Consider the following 25,301-nt stretch of genomic DNA (forward strand, 5'->3'; position numbering starts at 1 on the left):
CGCGAAAAAGGTTGAAAACCACTGACATAGACAATTGGCACTGGGTGTTAAAAAAAAAAAATAGGGTTACAAAATCGTGGGATAAAAAAATCACACCTGTGTGAAGGTAGCGGCGCCTTTGATATATTTTGTCATAGATATGTGTTTCTACTAGAGAAACAATATTAAATCTCTGTAAATTTATTTCAAGGCTTCCAGTGGCACTAAATAGTGCCATTGGAAGCGAATCACCAAATGCATTCCAAGGTAAGTGGCAAAAACTGATCTGTCATAGCTGATAGAGTGGGTACCTCTATCATTCCCTAGTACTATTCATGACATCATAGTGATGTCATGAATAGTAACATAGTGATGTCATGAATAGTGACCAATCAGAACGTTGACGGACCTGACCAATCAGAACCTTGACGGACCTGACCAATCAGAACCTTGGCGGACCTGACCAATCAGAACCTTGGCGAGCCTGACCAATCAGAACGTTGACGCAAAAGCCAGGTATAGAGGGCTACGGCTAGCGCCGCTAATAATATCCGCTCTATACCTAAAGGTATAGAACGAAAAATGTAGATAAAAAAAAGAATAAGCTTTTTCTTCAACTTCATACCGTACCTTGGACCAGTTGACCCTCTTCATCACCGCCTCAGGCTTGTAGGTCTTCTTGGCCTCCAGGCCGTAAGGCAGCTTGACGACGGGCATGGGGGGCGGCGGGAGCATGCCCATGCCGGGGCCTCCCATGAAAGGCGGGGGCGGCGGGGGCCCGCATCCGGGGGGCGGCGGCGGCGGAGGGGGACCCCCGCCCGGGGGTGGCGGCGGCGGGGGAGGTGGCGGTGGCATCATGCCCGCCATGCCAGGGAGGGGCGGAGGTGGCGGAGGAGGTGGTGGCGGAGGGCAGCCGCCCGGTGGGGGCGGTGGTGGGGGCGGTGGGGGAGGAGGGGGCGGCGCCCCCACCGCCCCTGCCGCTTGGGGCGGAGCCCCGGCTGCCGGTCCGGCTGCGATCTGTAGGACACAGGACAAGACGCGTTAGAGACGAATCCACACGGGGGCGCCACCCTTAGCCGAGCGGTTAGGGTTGCGCTGACACTGACTCTTTGCACCTTAATCCCATTTACAACTGTTTTTTTTTCTCGCACCTTAACTAACGTTCATAGCATATCATGCACAGCAGTGGTTTTCAAACCGGTGGTCCGGGGACCACCAGTGGTCCCCGGACCACCGGTTCGCTGGGGGACCCCGGTTCGCTGGGGACCACCGGTTCGCTGGGGACCACCGGTTCGCTGGGGGACCCCCTTGTTACTCCCTTGCGGGAGTAACAAGGGGGTCCCCCAGCGAAATTAGTCAACGTAGCGTCACAATCATTTTTTAACCACTTAGCTTTGGCTATTCAAAAATAGCAGATCTACAAGCTCGTAGCGCGATCTGCTATTTTTGAAAAACCCTTGAAAAAGTGTGCATATCTTTGGATATTTATATCTGCGGCCAAATGTATATCAATTTAGGGGTCCTTGGCATGAAAAAGGTTGGAAACCACTGATGTACAGTATATAGCTGCTGCTATGCTCAAGCACCTTATGTCATACTTCAGGTACTTACTGCACTGGATAGATATCCGGTACGATGTGTAAATATGTAGATAATTAGTTTTGTTTTTAATTTGTTTGTTTTTTATTGATCTCTCGTCCCCCTTGTCCCTTCTTCTTCCCTTTCTCTTATGGAAATAACACAAACGATGTAGAGATTGCACAAAAACTAATTCCACCCACTGATTTACACGTGTAAACCCTGTGATGTGACAATAAAGTTGTAAAGCTGATTCTGATTCAAGTGCTGTAGGCTTTGATGCCCCGGTTTTAGACTCCCAGGCGGACCATTTGCTTGCATATTGCTCCCAGACTCTGTCTCCTTGTTTCCTGTCTCTCTCCACTAATAAAATAACAGCCCACATCATCTTCTGCACTGAACGTTGGCTCAATACTTGACACCAAGAGGCAAAAGTAGAATACCACGGTGGTGCTCAAACTGGCTTCAGTATCCCCACTTTGCCTGATTTCTGGATTCAAGTACTGTACCGACCTTTACCCGACTACATTTTGCTTAGAAAACTGCAACAGAAAATAATATTTACTAGAAAAACTGCTCCTCGGAGCACAGGTCTCCGCCAGGTCAGGTATGTTATTGTGGGCCAGCAATGTTCGGAATTCGCCAATCAGGCTGGCATATGTAAAATCTAAGAGATCCGTCTTGATCACATGACTATAGAGATTGTGTGTACCGTTTGCGTGAAATTTGGAGTAATATTAAAAAAAAGTGTTTTACATAATTCGGCCTCCTGGTGGCGCTATAAAAGGCAGATGTGAAAAATGCAGGGCCAGGGTTTTTCCTTGGCCTCTAGGGAGTGTGCATACAAAGTTTTACACAGATCGGTGCAGTTCTAGGTAAAAACATGAAGCGCCACCAAGCGCCAAGTGGAAATCGCACGCTGTGTTCATGATTTGAGTAGCTAAAAAATTGCTGACCAACAATGTCACGATGCGACATGTGAGCTTGTAGGTCAGCTCTTTTTTTCCCCACTTTCTCAGTCCCCCCCACCCCTGTAGTACCACTACAAGAACTGAACACAATAAGAAACGATAGTTTCGATATAAGTAAACGTCTCGTATAACTGCAGATACATAAAAAAGTGCGTCCGTCTGTTTAGGGTCCATGGTGGTGTGTGTGTGTGTGTGTGTGTGTGTGTGTGCGTGCGTGCGTGCGTGCGTGCGTGCGTGCGTGCGTGCGTGCGTGTGCGTGTTCTGACCGCCAGTGGGGGTATATGTGTGACATGTGGGAGGAAAGCATTCGGTAAGAACCCACAGTAAGTGCTTCAGCCGCGTTCCCGTGGGCTTTCAGTCCCATTGAAAAGGACGTAAGTAGCTATTTATTGTGAAACATATGGTACAGTGGTGCTTTTATCCCATAACAGACGTCGGTATGCCGGCTCTCTGCGGACTCCTTTCCCACAAAAATCTACACGCCGCGGTAGGGAAATTGGGTCAGTCGATTCAATCTACGGGAGACAGCCGCATTGAGAGAGAGCGAGAGAGAGAGATAGAGAGTGACTGGGGCAGAAGGAGAGAGAGATAAAGCCCAATGATAATATCCTGACATGGATGGGGCCCGGTAACACGGGTAAGTGGGAGGAACGTTTTGAAACGACTGAAACTTCTTCAGCAGCGTGTGTCCTCTCGGCTCTGCCGGGGGGGGTACTCTGTAATCGAGTGGTGTAGTGGTCTTCTAAAAAGCCATTACACCTCCCCATCAATGGAGCCAACAAGGTCAACCTAAAACACAGGAGAATGAGCCTGCGGACGAGACTCGAGACGAATGAAGACTCCCCCCTGATTGACCGTGCAGCGAGACGAGGTGTCTGGTATACGAGTACGACGACATTACGATCCAAGTCATGCCGGATGCATTTTACATTCCTCTCCTGCCTTCTCTCACGGCTGGGATGTGCGATTAAAGTATACAAAATAAATGCAACCCAAATTGAGGCGTGCCTGAGCCGTTGATTGAGGGGCAGATTAACAAGTGAATTGACTGTAAAAACGGGTTAACACATCCAGTGTATGAGAGGTATATATCGCCACCTGAACCCCGCTAGTTAACTCTCTCACTGCCAAGAACGATTTATGACGAAACATCGTCATAACGCCCTGGCTGCCAAGAACGACTTATGACGACTTTAATTTTTTTAAATGACGACTTTTTCGAGAAAAAAAAATCGTTTTTCTTTTTCACACAGAACCAGAGAGAATGCGATCCGAAGATGTACTGCTCCATTCACTTCCTGGTTAACTTATTACTTAAAAATCCTGTATCTCGGGTCCTGTGTATATATATATTTTTTTACTATGTATGTTTGGCCTATTTTCAAAGGCGTATAAAAGCGAACCGTCGCGATGACATTTTCTTTTCTTTCTCGGAAGCACAGTGAAACCCTCTGTGATTAGCGACAATCAGGGGGGATCGATCATACTGGAGATAAATATTCTGTGACTACTTCAAAAAGGTAAGAAAATCGACGCAGACAGAAATAAGTCTGGCAGTGAAAGAGTTAATGAGTAGACCAGTGGGCTCAGGGTTCCTTTAGGGCAATGGTTCTCAAAGTGGGGTCCGGGGACCCCCAGGGGTACTTGAGGGAGTTCCAGGGGGTCCCCAGCTAAATGATGGATAGGAACCAAATGGACCTTTATGGGTCTGTAACTCTGAGTGTGTCCAAATGGAACCAAATGGACCCTAACGGGTCCATTTGGTTCCATTTGGACACTCTCAGAGTTAATTTAACATTGTTTTTACAATATAAATTGGGGTCCCAGAGATAGAAAATGCCATTAAATGGGGGTCCGTAGCCTAATGCATGTCAAACTGGGGGTCCTTGAAATTAAAATGGTTGAGAATCACTGCTAGAGCCGTAAAAATCGTCTCTTATGGGGGTCCCTGGCATGTCTTTTCAAATGGGGGTCCGCGGGCTAATAAGTGTCAATTTGGGGGGTCCTTGACATGAAAAAGTTTGAGAACCACTGCATTAGGGGGTTCTAAATTGACCCTTACAGGTCTAACTCTCACAGTATACAAATTGGGGTGGGGGGGGGGGGTGTTGGTTGGACATTGATATGGTGGACTTATCTCATTCTCATTTACCCTACCGATGTGCAAGTCAACACCCAGTTAAACAGTTGGGGTGAGAGAGAGAAACCTGTGGATTGGCCGTGGTGGGGTTTTAAGTCGTAAGATAAGAAACGTTACCTCCCCCATCAAGCAAGTGCTCGTCATGGAGCCTTCACGATGACAGGCTATTAGGCGGCAGACAGGAAGTGAAATTAAACCTCCATTACCGATAAGACAGAGCCTCGCTCGTCCCCTGACACGTCTGCCCTATCGCACACGGGGCTTCTACAGGCATAAACAGGTATTTATAATCGTTGATAACGTCCAATGGGGGAAAATGTTTAGAGAACAAAATGTATGCAAATAGAACAATTACAGGCCCCAAAGCATAGATAGGGACGTGACCTTTTGGATTTCCAGGAGAAGCTCCAGTCAGTCGTCTTTCCTTCGAAGACTTTACCGAAGAACCTTTCTGCCCGAAAAAAAACCTTCAAACGAGTGAAAGTTTTTTTTTTCCCATTTCCAAAAACCAATTCCCCTCCATTTGCCCTCTTCTTCCCCAGTCAGTCACTCGCTGGATTGTTGAGCGTAATGTGCGCGATCGGACTCATTTTTAACCCATTAAGACCTGGAACGCATCTGTGTCATTTTTTTAATTTGAGCTAAAAAAGCATTATTTTACACTTAAAAAAATAGCAGATCTACAAGCTCATAGCGCGGCACCGAGTGCCACGCTATGAGCTTGTAGATCTGCTATTTTTGAAAGAATCTTGAACATTTGAGCAAATCTTAGTATATATATATTTTCAAAGCAAACATTTGTAAGTCAAATCTTTGCTTCTGGGGGATTCTACAAATGTCTTCTAAATCTATGTTGCTATAATATCAGTGGTTCTCAAACTTTTCCCATATCAAGGACCCCCAAAATTATATGAATTTTGGCCGCGGACCCCTATCTCAAAATATTTAGTTCCAGGGACCCCCAGAAGCAAAGATTTGAGCTAAAAATGTTTGCTTTAAAACAATATATATTCAAATATTTGCACACATTTTCACGATTTCTCAAAAATAGCAGATCTACAAGCTCATAGCGCGGCACTCGGTGCCGCGCTATGAGCTTGTAGATCTGCTATTTTTGAATAGCCAAAAGTATAAAATAATGCTTTTTTAGCTGAATTCAAAAAATGGACACAGATGCGTTCCAGGTCTTAATGGCTTAAAGGCATTACATTGTTTTTCATTACACCGTGCCATGAGTGGATTGTTTATTAGGAGAGGAAATTAAAAAGGTGTGGTGTGTGGCGGAGGTTCTATCCCAGGCAGCTAGAGCCGCCCAGAGCTCCCCTCAATGAAGAGAGCCTCACGTCCAATCATTATACTTCTGTCAATCTCCGGCCTCCGTCGTGGCCTGTTTTCTCTTTTAACCCATTGAGACCTGAAACGCATCTGTGTAATTTTTTGATTTTGAGCTAAAAAGCATTATTTTACACTTTGGGCTATTCAAAAAATAGCAGATCTACAAGCTCATAGCGCGGCACCGAGTGCCGCGCTACGAGCTTGTAGATCTGCTATTTTTTGAATATTCATGAAAGTGTGTGCAAATCTTTGAATATATATTATTTTAAAGCGAACGTTTTTAACTCAAATCTTTGCTTCTGGGGGGTCCCTGGAATAAAATATTTTGAGATGGGGGTCCGCGGCCAAATACATATCATTTTGGGGGTCCTTGACATGAAAAAGTTAAAGCACCACTGATATAGAAACATACGTTTTTCAGAAAACTGTTTTGATTTAGAAGACATTTGTAGAATCGGCTTCAGGTCTTAATCGGTTAAGATTAATATGAGAGAATGGAAGCAAATTAGCTACTAAATTAGAGTGCCGCAGTTTCGGTGGAGAGAGGGGTCCTCTGAGCCATTCTGGCTGCTGAGACTACTCTTCTTCTCCCTCCCTCACACCCGCCTTCTCCCTCTCCCTCTCTCTCTCATATATGCAAGGCCCTGCAGCTATGTCTACTGAATGGTAATAAGCCCGGTGCTCCACACAGGTCCCCTTGGGATCCAATACCATTGCCACTCTCTCCTCATCTTCCCAAGGTACAAAAAAGAAGATAACAAAAGGAGTATAAAACACACGGTCTGAACTCGTACAACAAACAATGCAACAAACTTATTTTGACTCAGGTTTTTTTTCTTTCCCCATTGCTGTGACTGGAGATGGTTTATACCATAGTCCGGGGACCCCAAGGGGTCCTTGAGGGAGTTCCAGGGGGTCCCCAGCTAAATGATGGATAGATAACCAAATGGACCCTCATGGGTATGTAACTACTGACAGTATACAAATGGAACCAAATGGACCCGTTAGGGTTACACTCTCAGAGTTAAATTAACATTAACAACACCGTGCCCCTAACATTGATTTTACAATATAAATTGGGGTCCCAGAGATAGAAATGCCATTAAATGGGGGTCCGTGGCCCTAATGCATGTCAAACTGGGGGGTCCTTGAAATTAAAATGGTTGAGAAGTGAAATTAAAATGGTTGAGAGAGTCCCTGGCATATCTTTTCAAATGGGGGTCCGCGGGGTAATAAGTGTCAAGTTGGGGGTCCTTGACATGAAAAGGTTTGAGAACCGCTGGGTTTAGAGGGAGCTGTGGGGGTGGCATGGTGGATCCATGCCGGGCCTCATCTGGAGGAGTCCTGGGCAGCATATGGGGAGATCGGGTCTAAAATATGAAATCTAACCCAGCCCACTTAGGGATGCACGGTCTCCTGGACTCCGAGGGGAGGTCAGACTGGCAGGTAATTAACTCGGACGGTTATTATGATTAAAACCCGGGGCCCCCGATCTCATTTCTGATAAGGAGAATTCAATCAGAAAGTGTTTACTTGTGAAGATTGCATTAAAACAAGCACGAAAATGTGTCTAATGGAATGCCACACACAGTAGGGGCCGGAATCTACACCATGCTTTCGAATTGTTATTATTCATCACAATTTACTAAAATAGACATGGGGGGAAAAATGTAAACGCTTGCTAAAATATAAAAAACAAATTAACCCATTAAGACCGGGAACGCATCTGTGTCATTTTAGATTAATTCAAAAAATTCAAAAATAGCAGATATACAAGCTCATAGCGCGGCACCGAGTGCCGCGCTATGAGCTTGTAGATCTGCTATTTTTTTGAAAAATCGTGAACATTTTTTTTTTAAATATTTTTTTCCTAAAAACTGTTAGGATTTAGAAAATGTTTAGAAGCGGCCTCAGGTCTTAATGGGTTAACGAAAGCATGTTCTCAAATAACATGCACATAGATAATTCACACAATTATGTGAAGTCGGCGTGCAATATGCAGAGCTCACGCTAGATCTGGTTTGGAAATTTAACGTGTTGCAGAATGATGATTTAGTTTCTCAAGAATAAATCATGTGGCAAGAGAAAAATAAAACACGTTGATCAATTAAAACAAATACAAATGTATATCGAAGGAAGGAAGAGGGCACACATCATGCAGACGTTATAACACCCACCTTGGCTTCAGATTCAGTGAGTAGTCTCTGAGTCTCTTTGAGCGTTTCCGTCTCACTAGTTAACTGGACAGGTACAACAAACACACAAACACACACATACAAACACACACACATCACAGACACACATGATGGGTATGAACAGAGAGACAGACAGTGACAGGAGAGGCACATAATGGAGGTGGGTTAGCTAGACAAAGGAGGAACACTAGTACATCGTCAATAGAGCAACAGACACACCGACAGTCAACACAGGAAGGGTGGTGGGGATATATATGTAAGGCAGTAGCCTTTTTATGTCAGCAGGTGTCGCTGTTGCCAAGCTCCCTCACCTATGGTGTCAGCAAGCATCACCTTTTTGTCCCTCACTGGACACCGTAGTTCAGTTGACTAGGCAGCTGAGGGCGCCATGTTTGTTTATGTTTTCTTTCTGTTGGAAAGGTGAGCACGGTTTTATGTCTGTCTGAACAATCTGTAAGATATCTGAGTTAAAAACGCCCATCCAGTGAGTTTGTTGCTATACAGTGTTAGCTGAGAAGCTTACCTACATTTTGATGTCATTCTGAATAATATGCACTGACGTTTTTGTACTTTAATATGTAATTTAAGTTGGCCAGATTGATGAACATGAGGAAAGCCATTGGAATTCATGTTTTGTGTTTTATTCTGGTCATTGTGTCCACTAATATTTTATGTGGTTGATTATTAATTGTTATTGAGCATATTAGGACATGTTATTTACAAGTTGATGTTTTCTTTCTGTTGGAAAGCCTACAGCCATAAACAGCAGCAGAACCTGTGAATGTGAGCAAATAAATGCACAAGGTCTCAACCACAATCCAGAACCAGTGTGTCCAGTGTCCCTTCTCTCCGCACAACACCCCATCTCCTAAAAATATCAAAAACACAACGCAGAGTCCAAGGGTGTGTAGAGAGGCCAGTACACTGTGGGTTACATCTTTGGTGCCGTGACCCGGATTGTGGCACTTCGAGACTGAAGAGAAAGAGAGAGACTGACAGTAGCATCCTCATCTATGCGGTGGTACCAAACTGTATTACCAGCTGTGAATGGACAGTGTGGTGGACTGAGCTACTATCATCTGCTGAGCTGAATGGGAAGAATATCCACTTCTTCAACATATCCTTTCAATGCTATGAAAAGTTTTCATTTGAGGACTTTCTATTGTGTCCTATAAGCTGAACTGCTATTTGAATTGAAAAAAAAAAAAAGGAGTGCTGTATTCTATGTGAGAGACTTTTATAAGGAACAATTCTATGAACATTGTTGTTGTCTACCTAATTCATATTCCTTGAGTTAGACTGTACTGACTAATTGAAATAGTTTTGGTTAATGTGAATTTTATGTACAAATTGATACTTGATACATTGTTTTTTTTGTTTTTGTTTTTTGTTTCATTGCACTGTACTACACTGGAAATAACCCTTCTACACACCTACATACACAGACATATCATCTGTTTCACTGCCCAAGCCCCTGATACCAGTTAAACTAACTGAAGATGTTGAGTGACAACACCGATTCCCCTTCAAAGGTGGAGGACACCACTGCCCGGCTACCAGCCCACCAACTCACCCCAGGCCCTCCAACCAGCCATAACTATAACTCTCCCCACAAGACACAACCCTTCCCAGGGCATGCAACAAGCCATAACTACAACTCTCCCCATACAACACAATTCCATATTTCGAGTGAAGGAGCAACGGCTGATGCCAGTACAGCGTTGCAGCAGCAGTCAGTGCGGCCAAAGCCCTCACACACTCGGTACTCAGGACCGAGCTCACAGCGTAGTCCGCCACCCCCAATACTGTCACCGCAAGGCCTTCCACGCCCCATGTTCTCAGAAATGCAGCAGCCAACAATTAACCCTCCAGTTAACTCCCTTTATCCAATCCAGGCTACCCAGCCTCCCCCTCAGGCCATCACTATGAATGCAAATTATGGAAATGTTGACTACCCAGCTCCCCCCCATGGCCCTGCTCCAGTACATCTACAGGCACCTGCTGTACACCCTCAAGCCAGCATGTATCGCAATACCCTCCCACAAGCTATTCACCATACAGCTTCCCCTCACACCCCTGCTCCAGTATATTTACAGATGCCTGCTTCAGATCCTCAAGCCAGAATGTATCCCAATACCCTTACACAAATCTTTGATCATACAGCTCCCCTCCAGGTGCCGGCTCCAGTACATACATGGACACCTGCTTCCGACCCCCGAGTCAGCAATAGACATCCCAGTGCACTCCCCCAACCCACTCCTCTACCTCCATCCTACGCCCCACACAGAGCCAACCTAAGCCTTCCACCTGCTGCCTATGGTGGCTTCCTGCAGACTCATCAGGTGAAGAATGTCCAAATCTTCACTGGTAATTCTGATTGCAAGATGCTTGTAGAGGACTGGATTCGTGACATGCAGTATCTCCTGGAGGCAATAGAGCTTCCCATGCACCTCCGCTTTTCCACAGTAGTGCGACACCTGGGTGGCGAGGCCAGAAGGTTGGTGTTGAACCTACCTCCCCATGACCAAACCCCTGAGAAGGCATTTGAGGAATTGAGGGCTGAGTACAGTGACACACATGGCTCCCTTGATCCACTAGCCGACTTCTATGAACGGTGCCAGAAGTCTGGAGAATCTTGTTGCTCTTATGCCATAGCACTGGAGGCAAAATTGCGAGATGTGGAAGACAGCGAAAGAGGGGGCAGGCCTTTCCCCGACCGTGATAGCAAACTCACCCGGCAGTTCTTAAGGGGGCTTGAAGATGAGGAGATGTATGCAAGGATTTCGCCAATGAAGCCCCGGCTATTGAGCTTCCGAGAGCTACAAATTGAGCTCAGAAATCTAACAAAAGAAACAAAGAAGTTCCAGCCACAGCACAAGACAAAGAAAGCATATGCCCAGGTACATGCCACACCCGAGCATGCTGCAAATGTGAAGACAGAAATAACAAAAGAGACCTCAGAGTTGTCAGAGTTGAGAGAGATTGTGAAGAAGTTGGCTCTAAGCCAAGAGCAACAGATGGCCATGTTGTCTCACCTTGAATCAAGAATTACTGCCCCAGCCACTGTTCCACCCACTGTCCCACTATCTGTCCCTCCCGCTGCCCCCCCACCAAGATTCCCGTCATCACCAGGAAGTACTGGCCAGGGCTCCAGTGTTACATGCTACCGGTGTGGGAAACAAGGACATATTGCCCGGGTCTGCAGAGCAGTACTCCCAGATCCCAGTCTGTCCTGGGTTCGGCAACCCCAGCCTATGGCCCCTGCGCAGGGAAACGCAGCTCCCTCAGCACAACATTTAAACCCCTAAAGCCCATGGTTACCGGGGCAACCATGGGCAAGCAGCAAGTTTCCCCATTACAGGTGAGCGGAACTGATGATGGAGGAGAGGACACCCCATTAGTCGGTCCCAGGAACGAGGGGGAGGTGGAAGTCAATGGGATAAAATGCAAGGCACTCATAGACTCTGGCTCCCAGATTACCAGTATTACTCACAAGTACTGGCGCACCCACCCAACCCTTCAGAAACAAAAGCTACAGCCTTCTAAAATACCCATAGAGGGGGCAGCCGGACAGAGTGTGCCTTACTATGGTGTCCTGCACATTAACCTGAAAGTGCTGGGGGGAGAGTTTGAGGCTGTGCCAGCTTTTGTGGTCCCTGATTCAGAGTATCGTTCCTCTGTCCCCCTGCTTATTGGCACCAATGTAATTCGTGTCTCCAGAAGCCACCTCCAAGCAACCTATGGACAGCAGTTCATTCACCAGGTCAAGCAAAGCCATCCAGAGTGGTACACTGCCCTACTGGAAATTGGGAACACAGAACATAATGGAACGGATGACACGGTGGGCCCCGCTGTGTACACTGGCCGTAAGATAAGCATCCCTGGAGGGAAGGAGATGGATTTGAGGTGTAGGATCAAGGCTGGCCCACAAAGAAAGACTTACACAGCCCTCATTGAAGGCCACCCTTTCCTGCGTCTCCCCCAAGACCTTTTGGTTGCCAAAGTCCTTGTTGATGTGAAGAAAGGCTGCACCCCTGTTAGGGTGATGAATCTGTCCCAACATGCTATCACAATAAGGCCACACACACGTCTGGCCAATGCACTCATGGTGGAAAATGTTGTGGAGTTTCCTGACAAGAAGCCAGGTGAACATCACAACTGTGAGAGCAACGAGGCCTGCCTGAGTTTGGATCAAGTTGTGGCAAGTGGTGGGGTGGACGTAAGTGAAGCGGCAGTGGAGAATGAGCACCAGCGGTCCCTCCTTAAAGAGCTGGTGGAGAAAAATGGAAGTGTGTTCTCCCAGCATTCCACAGACTATGGCCACACAAAAACAATAAAGCATGAAATTCCCCTTGTCGATTCTACACCCTTTCGACTGCCATACCGCAAGATTCCCCCCTCACAGTGGCAAGATGTGAGGAAGTTGTTAATAGACATGGAGACAACAGGGGTCATCAGGCCTAGTAAGAGCCCATATGCTTCACCGGTTGTGATCGTAACCAAGAAAGATGGGTCACTAAGGCTCTGTGTGGATTACAGAAAGCTGAACTCCTACAGCACCAGAGACGCATTTCCCCTGCCCCGAATAGAAGAGGCCCTGGAGGCCCTGGGGCAAGCAAAGTACTTCTCCACCCTTGACCTCACGTCTGGTTACTGGCAGGTGGAGGTGGCGGAGCACGACAAACACAAGACAGCATTCAGCACTCCCATGGGGCTGTTTGAGGCCAACAGAATGCCTTTTGGGCTACAGAACGCTCCGTCCACCTTCCAGAGACTAATGACATGCTGCTTTGGGGATCTGAACTTCACTCACCTCCTGATCTATCTAGATGACCTCATCATATTCTCCAAAACCTTTGAAGAGCACCTGGAGAGGTTGCAGCTTGTGTTTGATCGACTCAAGGAGCATGGCTTGAAGTTGAAGCCCTCGAAGTGCCAGCTTGTGAGAAAGGAAGTGCAGTATTTGGGCCACTTGGTGTCTGCAGAGGGCATCAGGACAGACCCAGAGAAAATCAGCAGGGTTAAGGACTGGGTGAGGCCCACAAATCGAAAAGAAGTGCTCCAATTTTTGGGTTTGGCCGGTTATTATAGAAGATATGTGAACGGCTACTCCATGACAGCAGCAGCTCTATACCGCCTCACCAGCGGCGACCCCAGAAAGAAGAAGAGAGGGGGAAAGAGAAGCCCGGGTCCTGACCCACCCTTTGTGTGGACTAATGAGTGTGAGGAGGCCTTTCAGACACTGAAAGAAAAGTTGACGACTGCTCCAGTGCTGGGGTATCCAGATTTCAGTCTGCCCTTTGTGCTTCAAACTGATGCGTCAGGAGAGGGTCTTGGCGCTGTCTTGGTCCAAATCCAGGGTGGAGTCGAGAGAGTCATAGCCTATGCCAGCCGTGGCTTGAGCCCAGCAGAAACCCGATATCCTGCACACAAACTTGAGTTCCTCGCTCTGAAGTGGGCAGTGACAGATAAGTTCTACGACCATCTCTATGGACGTAGATTCTCAGTCCAGACAGACAACAACCCCCTCAAGTATGTGATGTCCTCAGCGAAGCTGGATGCTACAGGTCAGCGGTGGGTGTCTCGACTGTCGGCGTTCGACTTTGACATCCAGTATAGAAGAGGAAAGAGTAATGCAAATGCTGACGCACTCTCCCGTATATCCTATCAGGAGGTCACACAAGTCCTACACACCTGCCCTCAGCGGGTGAGGGCCAGTGAACTAGTCCATGGAGGGAACCGGCCCACCCGAGGACGAGAGAGCTCCCTGGGTGAGAACACTGCTGCCCCGGAGGAACCTCTGCCCACCCGAACACTAGAGAGCTCCCCGGGTGGTAACTCTACTACCCCAGAGGAACCTCAGCCCACCCGAAAACAAGAGAGCTCCCCGGGTGAGAACACTACTGCCCCAGAGGAACCTGACCCCCAAGAACCTCGATTACTCAAGTCCAGTGAGCCCTACTTGGATGTGGGGACAGAATCCTTACCTGCCATGACAAAACAGCAGATCCGTGCAGGGCAGAAAGAAGATCCTGACATCAGCCCTGTCCTGCACTTTAAAAGCCTGAACCGGAAGCCAAGTCGCAGTGAGAGGGACAGTGGTGGTGGGCAAATGTGCCTTCTCTTAAAGGAGTGGAGGAGGTTAGTGATACGCGATGGTATCATGTACCGCTGTGTACAAGACGGCCAAAGGGGAGTATTGGAGCAGCTCGTACTGCCAGAACGGCTGCGTACATCCGTCAAGACTACTCTTCATGATGACTCAGGACACTTGGGATTTGAGAGGACATTACAGATGATAAGGGAGAGATTCTACTGGCCAAGGATGTTCCAGGAGATCAAGGCCTGGTGTGAGCAGTGTGAGAGATGCTGCCTCAGAAAGACCCCAACTGCAGGCCTCCGGGCTCCCCTGGTCAGTATTCACACCAGTGCCCCCATGGAGCTGGTGTGTGTGGACTTTTTGATGCTGGAGAAGTCAAAAGGTGGCATAGAAAATGTGCTCGTTGTTACTGACCACTTCTCCCGCTACGCCCAGGCCTACCCCACTAAAGACCAAAAAGCCAGCACAGTGGCTAAGGTACTGTGGAAAAACTTCTTCTGCCGGTTTGGTTTTTCTGCGAAATTGCATGCAGACCAAGGACGCAATTTTGAAAGTTCTATTGTGAAAGAGCTGTGTAAGTGTACTGGCATCACTAAAACCCACACCACCCCCTACCACCCCCAGGGCAACGGGACCACTGAAAGGTTCAATCGGACCCTCATGAACATGCTGGGGACACTAGAGCCTCACCTGAAACCCCGCTGGCATGAGCATTTGGATGCAATGACGCATGCCTACAACTGCACACGACACGACTCGACTGGATATACACCATACTACCTGATGTTCGGTAGGCACCCCCGGCTTCCAGTCGACCTAATCTTTGGGCTTCCGAACACCAATGAGCAAGGCGGATATAGTGAGTATGTCCAAACTCTGCATGACAGTCTGTCACAGGCCTACGCCCTGGCTAATCAGACTTCTCACCAAGCGAAGGATCAGCAGAAGAAATACTATGACCAAAAAGCAAAGAGTCACGTCTTCAGCCCGGGGGACAGAGTCCTGCTCAAAAAGTGTCATGTGGAAGGGCGGCAGAAACTGGGAGACAAATGGGAGTCGCGTCCATACATTGTGGTGAAGAAACAACCCAATATACCTGTGTATGTGATACGACCAGAAGATGGAGAAACAGAAAAAGTGGTCCACCGTAACCTCCTTACACAGTGTATGTTTCTTCCAGTGGAGCAGGCCAGTGAAGTGATGAGAGAAGAGGAGTCAGATGTGGAAGAGGACTGGGACAGAGAGAATACAGAGGGAATAGTGGAGCAGGATGGAAGAGAGACTGAGGCAGATACAGAAGAGGAATGTGAGATGGATGATACAGAGGCAGTTGTGGAGAACACTGCACCAGAGTCAATAAATGGACATGATGAACAAACAAGGATGGAGGAAGTGGATGTGGGGCCTGAGCAAATGAGTGATGGAGGGGAGGAAGAGAGACTTTCCAACACACCTCCAGGGCCCAATGCTCCAAGGAGGAACCCGCCAAGAAATCGACGGCCCCCAAAGAGATTATGCCTTGAGTCACAAGTCTTGAGATCTGATGAGGAACAGCAGAAGATAGAAAGGGGATGGAAGTTGTGGCAAAGGGTCAAAGCAAGAGGACCAGCAGGGCATGTGTGACACACACACAACCACACACACACACACACACACACACACACACACACACACACACACACTTTTGGTTAATGGGTGGCGTTTGTTTTTGTTTTTTGTTTGGTCTGATGGCAGGGACGCCATCAATTAAAGAAGGGGTAGATGTAAGGCAGTAGCCTTTTTATGTCAGCAGGTGTCGCTGTTGCCAAGCTCCCTCACCTATGGTGTCAGCAAGCATCACCTTTTTGTCCCTCACTGGACACCGTAGTTCAGTTGACTAGGCAGCTGAGGGCGCCATGTTTGTTTATGTTTTCTTTCTGTTGGAAAGGTGAGCACGGTTTTATGTCTGTCTGAACAATCTGTAAGATATCTGAGTTAAAAACGCCCATCCAGTGAGTTTGTTGCTATACAGTGTTAGCTGAGAAGCTTACCTACATTTTGATGTCATTCTGAATAATATGCACTGACGTTTTTGTACTTTAATATGTAATTTAAGTTGGCCAGATTGATGAACATGAGGAAAGCCATTGGAATTCATGTTTTGTGTTTTATTCTGGTCATTGTGTCCACTAATATTTTATGTGGTTGATTATTAATTGTTATTGAGCATATTAGGACATGTTATTTACAAGTTGATGTTTTCTTTCTGTTGGAAAGCCTACAGCCATAAACAGCAGCAGAACCTGTGAATGTGAGCAAATAAATGCACAAGGTCTCAACCACAATCCAGAACCAGTGTGTCCAGTGTCCCTTCTCTCCGCACAACACCCCATCTCCTAAAAATATCAAAAACACAACGCAGAGTCCAAGGGTGTGTAGAGAGGCCAGTACACTGTGGGTTACATATATATATATATACGATTAACACAGGAAAACAGAGGATGGTCCTCGACGGTCAACAACCAGAAGTTGTGCAACCAACAACATGCGTCATGGTAGAGGTTATTGTGCATTTACACAGAAGGAATAATATAGAGCACTGTAGAGCAGGGACGTGCACAGATAGACTCTAGGTGGTGCTAGAGCACCTGCCCTTTGCCCTCTTGACCAGAAGTGCCCTTTTGAAAAAAATAAAAAAAATGTTGTTCTTTTTCAGTTTACAGCAGGGGTCTTCAACAGGGGGTCCGGGACCCCTTGGGGGTCGGTCCTCAGAGTTACTACAGGGGGTCCGCCAAATCTTTATGTGATATGATTTTTTCTTTTTACCTTAACCACTCGAAACCTAGCATCCCTTTTCTGAGGAGAACTTTAGCCAAAAATAGCCGATCTACAAGCTCGCAGCGCGAGGCGTTGTGGGCTTTTAGATCGGCTATTTTTGGCAAAGAGGTATAGGTGTAGAGGGAAAGAAGAGCAGACCAAGTCAACAAAAAAAAGTATAATTTACTTGAGCACCTGCCCCTCAAAATGTCTGTGCACGCCACTGGTGGTGGGGATATATATACGACTAACACAGGAAAACAGAGGATTGTCCTCGACGGTCAACAACCAGCAGTTGTGCAACCAAACATGCGTCATGGTAGAGGTTATTGTGCATTTACACGGAAGGAATATAGAGCACTGGAGAGCAGCATAAAAGGATTGAGAGAGACGCAACGGCCAGCCCAGTCAGTGCAACCATCAAAAGCGCCCTTCCCTTCACCAGCAATCCTTTCATGTCATAGCCGCCCCATTTCAACTTAGCACCCTCAGATGTAACAGTGGGCATTGATTTCGCTCCGCAGTCTTTGTTTCAGAAAATGTGCCCGTTTTGCTTTGATGTCGCCCTCCGGGGTGACCTCGCCATATGGAAGGGAGGACAGGAAACATACCCTACGGTTGCTGAGACTTAATATTTCTATGCAGTCGTTCCGTTCCTGCTGCACACACACCTCTCGCGGTGGACTATGGGGGAAATTAAATATTTAACATGTGTAATGGAAAAGGAGATGGAAACTTCAATGACGGGGCGACTTAAAAAAAAGACCTTCCACTTTGCTAGAGTTTTAGAAAGTGGCTGTAAAGTGCATTCTTTAAGCCCAAAGAGGAGTTTTATCTCCCCCACTGCACTGTCCTTAGGAGTGGAAAGTTAAAGGCAATGAGAAATGTACTTTATGAGAAAAACAAACCCACAAGGGAATCAGAAGGTTTTTGCCTTCTGAGGTGTTCTGAGACAGAAGTTAACTTTTTTTTTTGTGCTGTAAAACTGTCCTTAAGCATACATTGAGGTTCCTGAACAATCAAGTAGTCAAGGTGTGCGTTTTAACAGTGGATGCGATTGTGTGCGTTATAAAATGACCTTTAAGCCATTAAGACCTGGAACGCATCTGTGTCACTTTAGATTTCTTTGGCAATTCAAAAATAGCAGATATACAAGCTCATAGCGCGGCACCGAGTGCCGCGCTATGAGCTTGTAGATCTGCTATTTTTGAAAAATCGTGACAAAATATTTTGTATATTTTTTTCAAAAAAGAGTCCGATGTAAGAATCGGACTCAGGCCTTATGGGTTAATAACCTTTAATAACATTTAAAAAACAACGTCACCACCAGTAGTTTGTAAAAGTAGATGTTATGGAAGTTCCTCATGTATTTTTTAAAACTTTGGCACAGACACAGAATTTATCTTTTGTGTCTTGAGCTGAAAAAGTTTAAGAGTCTCTGGTCTAAAAAGAAAGTCTTGGTTTAGAGAACACATGGTGATATTGGTCACACCGCGAGTCCTACTCTGTCGTTACGAGCTGAATCCAGCCTGGTTAATGAGGAAGGGGCAGCAGCAGCACTGGCACTATATATATAAGAAGGAGAGAAAATAAGATCCGTGCAGTCTGCTATATACCTCCAACTGCTCTCGTGGGGGGCAACGCCGGGTCAGCTACATGGCCGCCAGGTTGTTAAAAGCGATTAACCCTTTAAGACCTGAAGCCGATTTTACAAATGTCTTCTAAATCCTAACACTTTGCTGAAAAAAACGTACGTTTTTACATGTTTCGTATGTTTCTATATCAGTGGTGCTCAAACCTTTTCATGTCAAGGACCCACAAAATGATATGTTGTGGACTCCATGATATGATATGTATTTGGCCGCGGACCCCCATCTGAAAATATTTTGTTCCAGGGACCCCCAGAAGCAACGAAAAAAAGAAAAAATGTTTGCTTTGAAATAATAAATATTCAAAGATTTGCACACATTTTCAAGATTTTTCAAAAAAATAGCAGATCTACAAGCTAGATATACAAGCTCATAGCGCGGCACCGAGTGCCGCGCTATGAGCTTGTATATCTGCTATTTTTGAATAGCCAAAGTGTAAAATAATGCTTTTTTGCTCAAATCAAAAAATGACACAGATGCGTTCCAGGTCTTAATGGGTTAATGGGATGGCATCAAGTGTACCACTGCAATACTACATTATTCATCTCACCTAAAACCAATTCAATGAATGCTTTTCCCTTCTTGTTTTGTTCCTTTTGCCTTGAAGAGGTGGGTTAGCAAAGGGCTAGGGGGGGGAGAGAGCGGAAGATTTCCATTCGTTCTGATTTCACCGGGGTGTTTTTTTTGTCGATGTTTACAGGCAGAAACCTCCATTCAAGCTGGATGAGGGGGGGATAATCAAACAGTCACATCAAACGGGGCTAGCTTGTTACAATGCCAAAGTTCCCCCGGAGAAAAGGCTCTCATTAAATCGGTTGGTTCACACAGATGAAGGTGAAGTGCAGGAGGCTCAGACATGCATGTGTTTTTTTATATATCTGAGAGGAGTTCCCGCCAATGAAATGGAACAGAACTTAACATTTTCATTCATGTTCACTATAATGGCAGTTGTAGCGTGCCGACTTTGATGATCAATCTGAGTGTGTGTCTTCACATGCATTTAACCCATTGAGACCGGGAACGCATCTGTGTCACTTTTTGATTTGAGCTAAAAAAAAAGCATTATTTTACACTTTGGGCTATTCAAAAATAGCAGACATACAAGCTCGTAGCGCGGCACCGAGTGCCGCGCTACGAGCTTGTAGATCTGCTATTTTTGAAAAATCGTGAAAATTTGTGCAAATGCTTTTAATATATATTCTTTTAAAGTGAACATTTTTTACTCAAATCTTTGCTTCTGGGGGTCCTTGGAAGTAAAACATTTTGAGATGAGGGTCGGCGGCCAAATAGATATACATTTTGGGGTCCTTGACATTAAAAAGTTTGAGAACCACTGACATAGTAACATACGTTTTTTTCAAAATACAGTTAGGATTTAGAAGACATTTTGTAGAATCGGCCTCAGGTCTTAATGGTTTAAAGGTTTTGCACTTTCCCAGATAAAGGCTTTTTTACTGTACTGTCTAAGGTGGACTATGTTACACTACACATTGCTGTAGTATTGCCTTCCTACTGCAGCAGAATGAAACTCTTCAAAAAATGATTACAAACTGTATATAGCTTTTTTTCCCTTCTTTTTTTTTGCCTAGTAGCGCAATATATAAGGGGAAGTCATTTGAGGGTCAATCTTAACAACTGCTGCCTAAAGTAAAAAACAAGATTACTTGGAAGTATTATACATATTCCATTTAGAAACTAAAAGTGTAATGCGGTAATTTAAATTGCATTTCCATAACATGAGAGGCAACTCGGCTAAGCCGGAAGAGATGAAAAGTTTGACAGATGTCTGATTTCAAAGAGACCCCGTTCCCTCTGTGAAGCATCGTGTACCTTAGGTAACAAGATGGTTAGTTTGAGTTTAAATCAGTGTGGAGGCAACCAAGAAACCTCTTTGGGAAACCCACTTTACAGTAAAAGCAGCAACTTGACCACAAAGTGAGTCCCAAGTCAAGCACTACCACATACAGAATATGTTTACAGTTCATTCCCTTTTTTTTTTTTTAGCTATGCCAAGATGCACATGGGACAACGTTCGGTGCTGAAGCACTCATAGCCGAGCACTCGTAGCCGTATTCGTGCTAGCTTGCGCTGAGCGTAACTGCGCATGTCCCTACTGTGGCTAATGCCTGTTGATGTGAAGCTCCACCGCATCAGCAGTCCTTTGAAGGGAGCATTCGGAGATACAGGAAGAGAGGTTTCTGACTCCTCCGGGGCCTCGCGGTGCTACACTACCTGTTAATGCACCACAAACAGCCAGGCTTCAAAAGACAGCGGCCTGCCAGGGGGGGGGGGGGGGAGGAGGGGGGGGGAGGTGTGCTGTGGGAGGGAAAAAGACTTAGAAATCCAACATGAAAAATCTCCACACCAAGGGGGAAGGGGGAGGTATAAGCAAAGGCCATTATAAACCCGATGCATTCATTTCAGAGCGAAAAAAAGAAAGAAGAGGGGAGAAGGGGAGAGAGAGATGGAGGGAAATGGAGGGAGAGAGAGAGCGCGGGAGGACGGGATGATAAAGACTGATGAGGAAGGATGTGGTGGAGAGATGCCTCAAGACGCCGAGATAGTCTCATTAATATTTACGGGCAGGCGAGGCAGTCACTGGACGCTGAGTGAGTGATTAACGAGTCTGGCCGCAGACCCAGGTAACGAGTGGTGACACGGCACTCAGGCATATGAAGTGGGAGACTGAGGCCTAAACACAAATTAAGTGAAGTTGCGAGCAGAAAAACACTGAGTGACTTCCACCAGGAACGGGGCCAAGGCTTGTGTCGTGGGCATTAAATCACAGTCACGTTTTGGTGTGGAAGGAGCTGAAGAACGGGGAGCTGACGCAGAGTCGAGTGATAATGACTTGGCTTTGAGGAAGGTCCCGCTGTCTCGTTTATAACACTTGTGCGTGGATTCCATACTAAAGGTTTATGTGCAAACACAAAACACAACTATGCGCAGACACCTGCACACAGTTCTCCCTTCATACATCAGAATCCACTTGAATTTGTGCACAACACAAGTCTAATATCTCGCGCCGTTAACTCCCACAATTAACCATAAATGGTTAATGCAAATTTCAAGAGACTGGTGGTGCTCTACAGCTGAAACCAGCGGGGGTGTAGGGTTTAAGATGATTGCATGAAATAATTTGGTCATTTATAGAATGAAAATGCTTTTAATGATTAACTAAAACAGAGACATTCTGAGTCGGTGGTGTCCTTACTCTAATACAAGTGCAGAAATTGCACAGATTATATTTGGGAAACCAGCCAAATGCTACAAATTATGTTTTGATGTTGGCCTGTTCATCCACAGTGCAAAGAAAACTAATTTGTCGATAATAGGTTGATGATAAAATAATTATGAGATGGAGAGGTGGAGTTAGTGCAACTGACCAAAGGGCTTGAGACTAACAAGGTCCTGTCATTCCTGGGGACAATAAAATAAATATGTATTTGGGACAAACATAAATATCTCCCCTGGGTCACAGGTGATACAACGCAGATTCTTTGAGCCGACTGCACACATAATCCCTGCCACTGCGCAAACGGTGCGCAGATAAAAGTTACTGCAGGCAAAGCGCTGGTTACACTCTCAGTCAAGTAGAACTTGCAAACATGCTGCTCTATTTGAATAGTATAAACACAGCACATAAAAGTTTTTCCCTTGAACCATAGGGCAAGTGACATAAGTTAGTTTTTCCCTCGAGCCATAAGGTCGAGTGACATAAGTTAGTTTTTTCCCTTGACCAAAGGTTAGTTTTTCCCTTTAACCATATGGGTGAGTGACAGAAGTTAGTTTTTCCCTTGAGCCAAAGGTCGAGTGACATAGGTTAGTTATTCCCTTGAGCCATAGGGTGAGTGACACGGGTTAGTTATCCCCTTGAACCATAGGGCGAGCGACATATGTAGGTTAGCTTTTCCGTTGAATCCTAGGATGAAAGACAATGATGATAAATAAACAATGATTGTGTGTGTTGATGTCAATTTAATATCACACCATGCGCACCTCTTGTAACTTTCATTGGCAAAAATCTTTGGGATGGTTTACACTCACAGAACTGTATTTTGGGATGGTTCTGTGCCGGTGGTGACAATGTTAGCCTGTGGAGCCCTGAGGCAACACTAACAGCCGGCTGCTTGCGCGTCCAACTTGATTTGATTTACCGCTAGAAGAGTTGTGCTTTAAGTGTGTGTGTGTTTGCTGTAATATTAGTTTGTATGTTGCACATTATATCTGGCCACTTTCCTATCCGTTCTGTCAACATTGTCGCTGTTCATTGTTGCTATGGTGCTGGAAATTGGTTATGGGATGATTGTGTGTATTCAGTAATGTTAGTTCTGTTGGGGTCCTAAGCTCAAAACACAGACTGGTAGCCTAGAACAGCAGCTTGGCTATTTGTTATGGCTATGTTCCGTAGACAGTAGAGTGTATGTAGGCCTGTTAATTATCATAGTCCTCATACGGTTGTTTTACATTTTCTTTTTTATTATTATTTGTTCTGGTTGCCAACCCCAAGCGAAAAAAAAACCCAAACTAAACACAGTCAGGCCCGTTAGTTCCTCATGACGAGGCATTAGAGGGCTGTGTAATTTGATATGGGAGTGAAATGTACTGTGTGAGAATGATCATTTAGCACATTCGGCTTAACCCATTAAGACCTGAGGCCGCGTCTAAAAAAAATCTAAATCCTAAAATAAATTCGGAAAAAAATAATTATAAAAAAAGAATTTTCACGTTTTTTCAAAAATAGCAGATCTACAAGCTCATAGCGCGGCACTCGGTGCCGCGCTATGAGCTTGTATATCTGCTATTTTTGAATAGCCAAAGACATCTAAAGTGACACAGATGCGTTCCAGGTATCAATGGGTTAATTTCACTACTCGGCTGTTTGGTGTCGCAAAATTCTCATCCGTCTCCAAAAAATGTTTGCACACACATAATGGGGCCAGAGTTTCCTAAAACAAGTGTGCACGTTCACACGTCAGGTTTGTTTTGATAGATTCCAAACTTTTGCGTTGGAAGGTGGCGTACTGTACGCAATGGTTGCAATTATGAAACCTTTAGCGAGGTTCACACCAGAATAATAATGCAGTATGAAAGGCGCGGTGAATGAGAGAGAGAGGGTGTGTCTGCTGAGAGGAATGATCTCTGGGTAAAGAGGTAGCCGCTACCATCTTTTCGACAGTGGTTTATATTAACCCATTAAGACCGGGTCATTTTTAGATTTCTTTGGCTACTCAAAAATAGCAGATATACAAGCTCGTAGCGCGGCACCGAGTGCCACGCTACGAGCTTGTAGATCTGCTATTTTTAGAAAAATCGTGAAAATGTGTGTAATATATAGATTTTTTAAAGCGAGCGATTGTAAAATATTTTTTTTCCAGAGACCCCCAGAAGCAAAGATTTGAGTTACAAATGTTCGCTTTAAAAAGTATATATTCAATAGATTTGCAAAGATTTTCACGATTTTTCAAAAAAAAATAGCAGATCTACAAGCTCATAGCGCGGCACTCGGTGCCGCGCTATGAGCTTGTAGATCTGCTATTTTTTAATAGCCAAAGGAATCTGAAAATGACACCAGACGCGTTCCCGGTCTCAATGGGTTAAATCCTGTAAGCAGGGAAGCAAACTGCCCTTTTGTGCCACGGCAGCGCTAAAGTGTTTCAAATTGGGTTAAGGGGGGGAAATAGCAGTCGTTCTTTTTATGCCAAGAATGGAGGGGTTTTGTCTGGGAAAGAGATGGCGATATGGGGGAGGCCAAGGAAAAAGGGAATGCCATCCATCTCTGTGATGATAGGATTACAGGGGAAATGCTTCAATGGAGCAATTCTCCCCATACATCTTAAAAAGGGAGATTGACCCATTATTAAATCAAATGCTCTTGCATGGATGAAAACACCCCACTTACAGGCAATCTAACGCTGACCAAAGGTATCATTTCGACAGAAGTTGATCGCTTTCAACCGCAACCCACATCACCTCCTCTCAACGTATGGTTTTAAGATCAACTTATCTCATTTTACCTGAAGCTGTCGATATTTTATGTCTAAATGCTGAGCGAAATGCACGGTTTAGACATACAGTCCATTGCCTCCCGACGTTTTTCTTTTCTTTTTGAGGGGATGCGGTTCACTGTTAGCTGTTTTGTGTATATAGTGTATAGTGTGGCATTGTGTGTGAACCGTGCTGTCGTTTTACCTGGGTGTGCAGGCTTTGGATTTGCACCTCCAGCTCTTTGATTTTGTCCTCCTTCTTCTGGGATTCGGCCTGGGCCTCCTGCCGTGCGCTGAACTCCTCATCAAACTGCACAAACACAAGAATACACCGGAATCATGTCCATGTACACACACACACACACACACACACACACACACACACACACACACACACACACACACACACACACACACACACACACACACACACACACACACACACACACACACACACACACACACACACACACACGCGCGCGCGCACACACACACCACAGGCATGCAACACCACCACTGGTGAGCAGGCAAGGTATCTCTAGAGAACAGCCAACCACAGGGCGCTCGCATA

General features: G+C 45.7%; 1 protein-coding gene across 1 annotated transcript in view; it reads right to left on the minus strand.

The window, feature by feature from the left end:
• The window catches only part of diaph2 (diaphanous-related formin 2), an 824,520-nt gene that overhangs the window by 516,780 nt on the left and 282,439 nt on the right, over positions 1-25,301 (minus strand). The window contains exons 16-18 of the mRNA XM_084041781.1: positions 24,936-25,040; positions 8,181-8,243; positions 610-996 (exon numbers count right to left, since the gene is read on the minus strand). Coding sequence (XP_083897907.1) covers positions 610-996; positions 8,181-8,243; positions 24,936-25,040 — 555 coding nt within the window. The remainder of the gene's footprint in view (positions 1-609; positions 997-8,180; positions 8,244-24,935; positions 25,041-25,301) is intronic.

This window comes from Gymnoscopelus microlampas (assembly GCF_963454915.1).
Source record: "Gymnoscopelus microlampas genome assembly, chromosome: 18".
Classification (NCBI taxonomy): domain Eukaryota; kingdom Metazoa; phylum Chordata; class Actinopteri; order Myctophiformes; family Myctophidae; genus Gymnoscopelus; species Gymnoscopelus microlampas.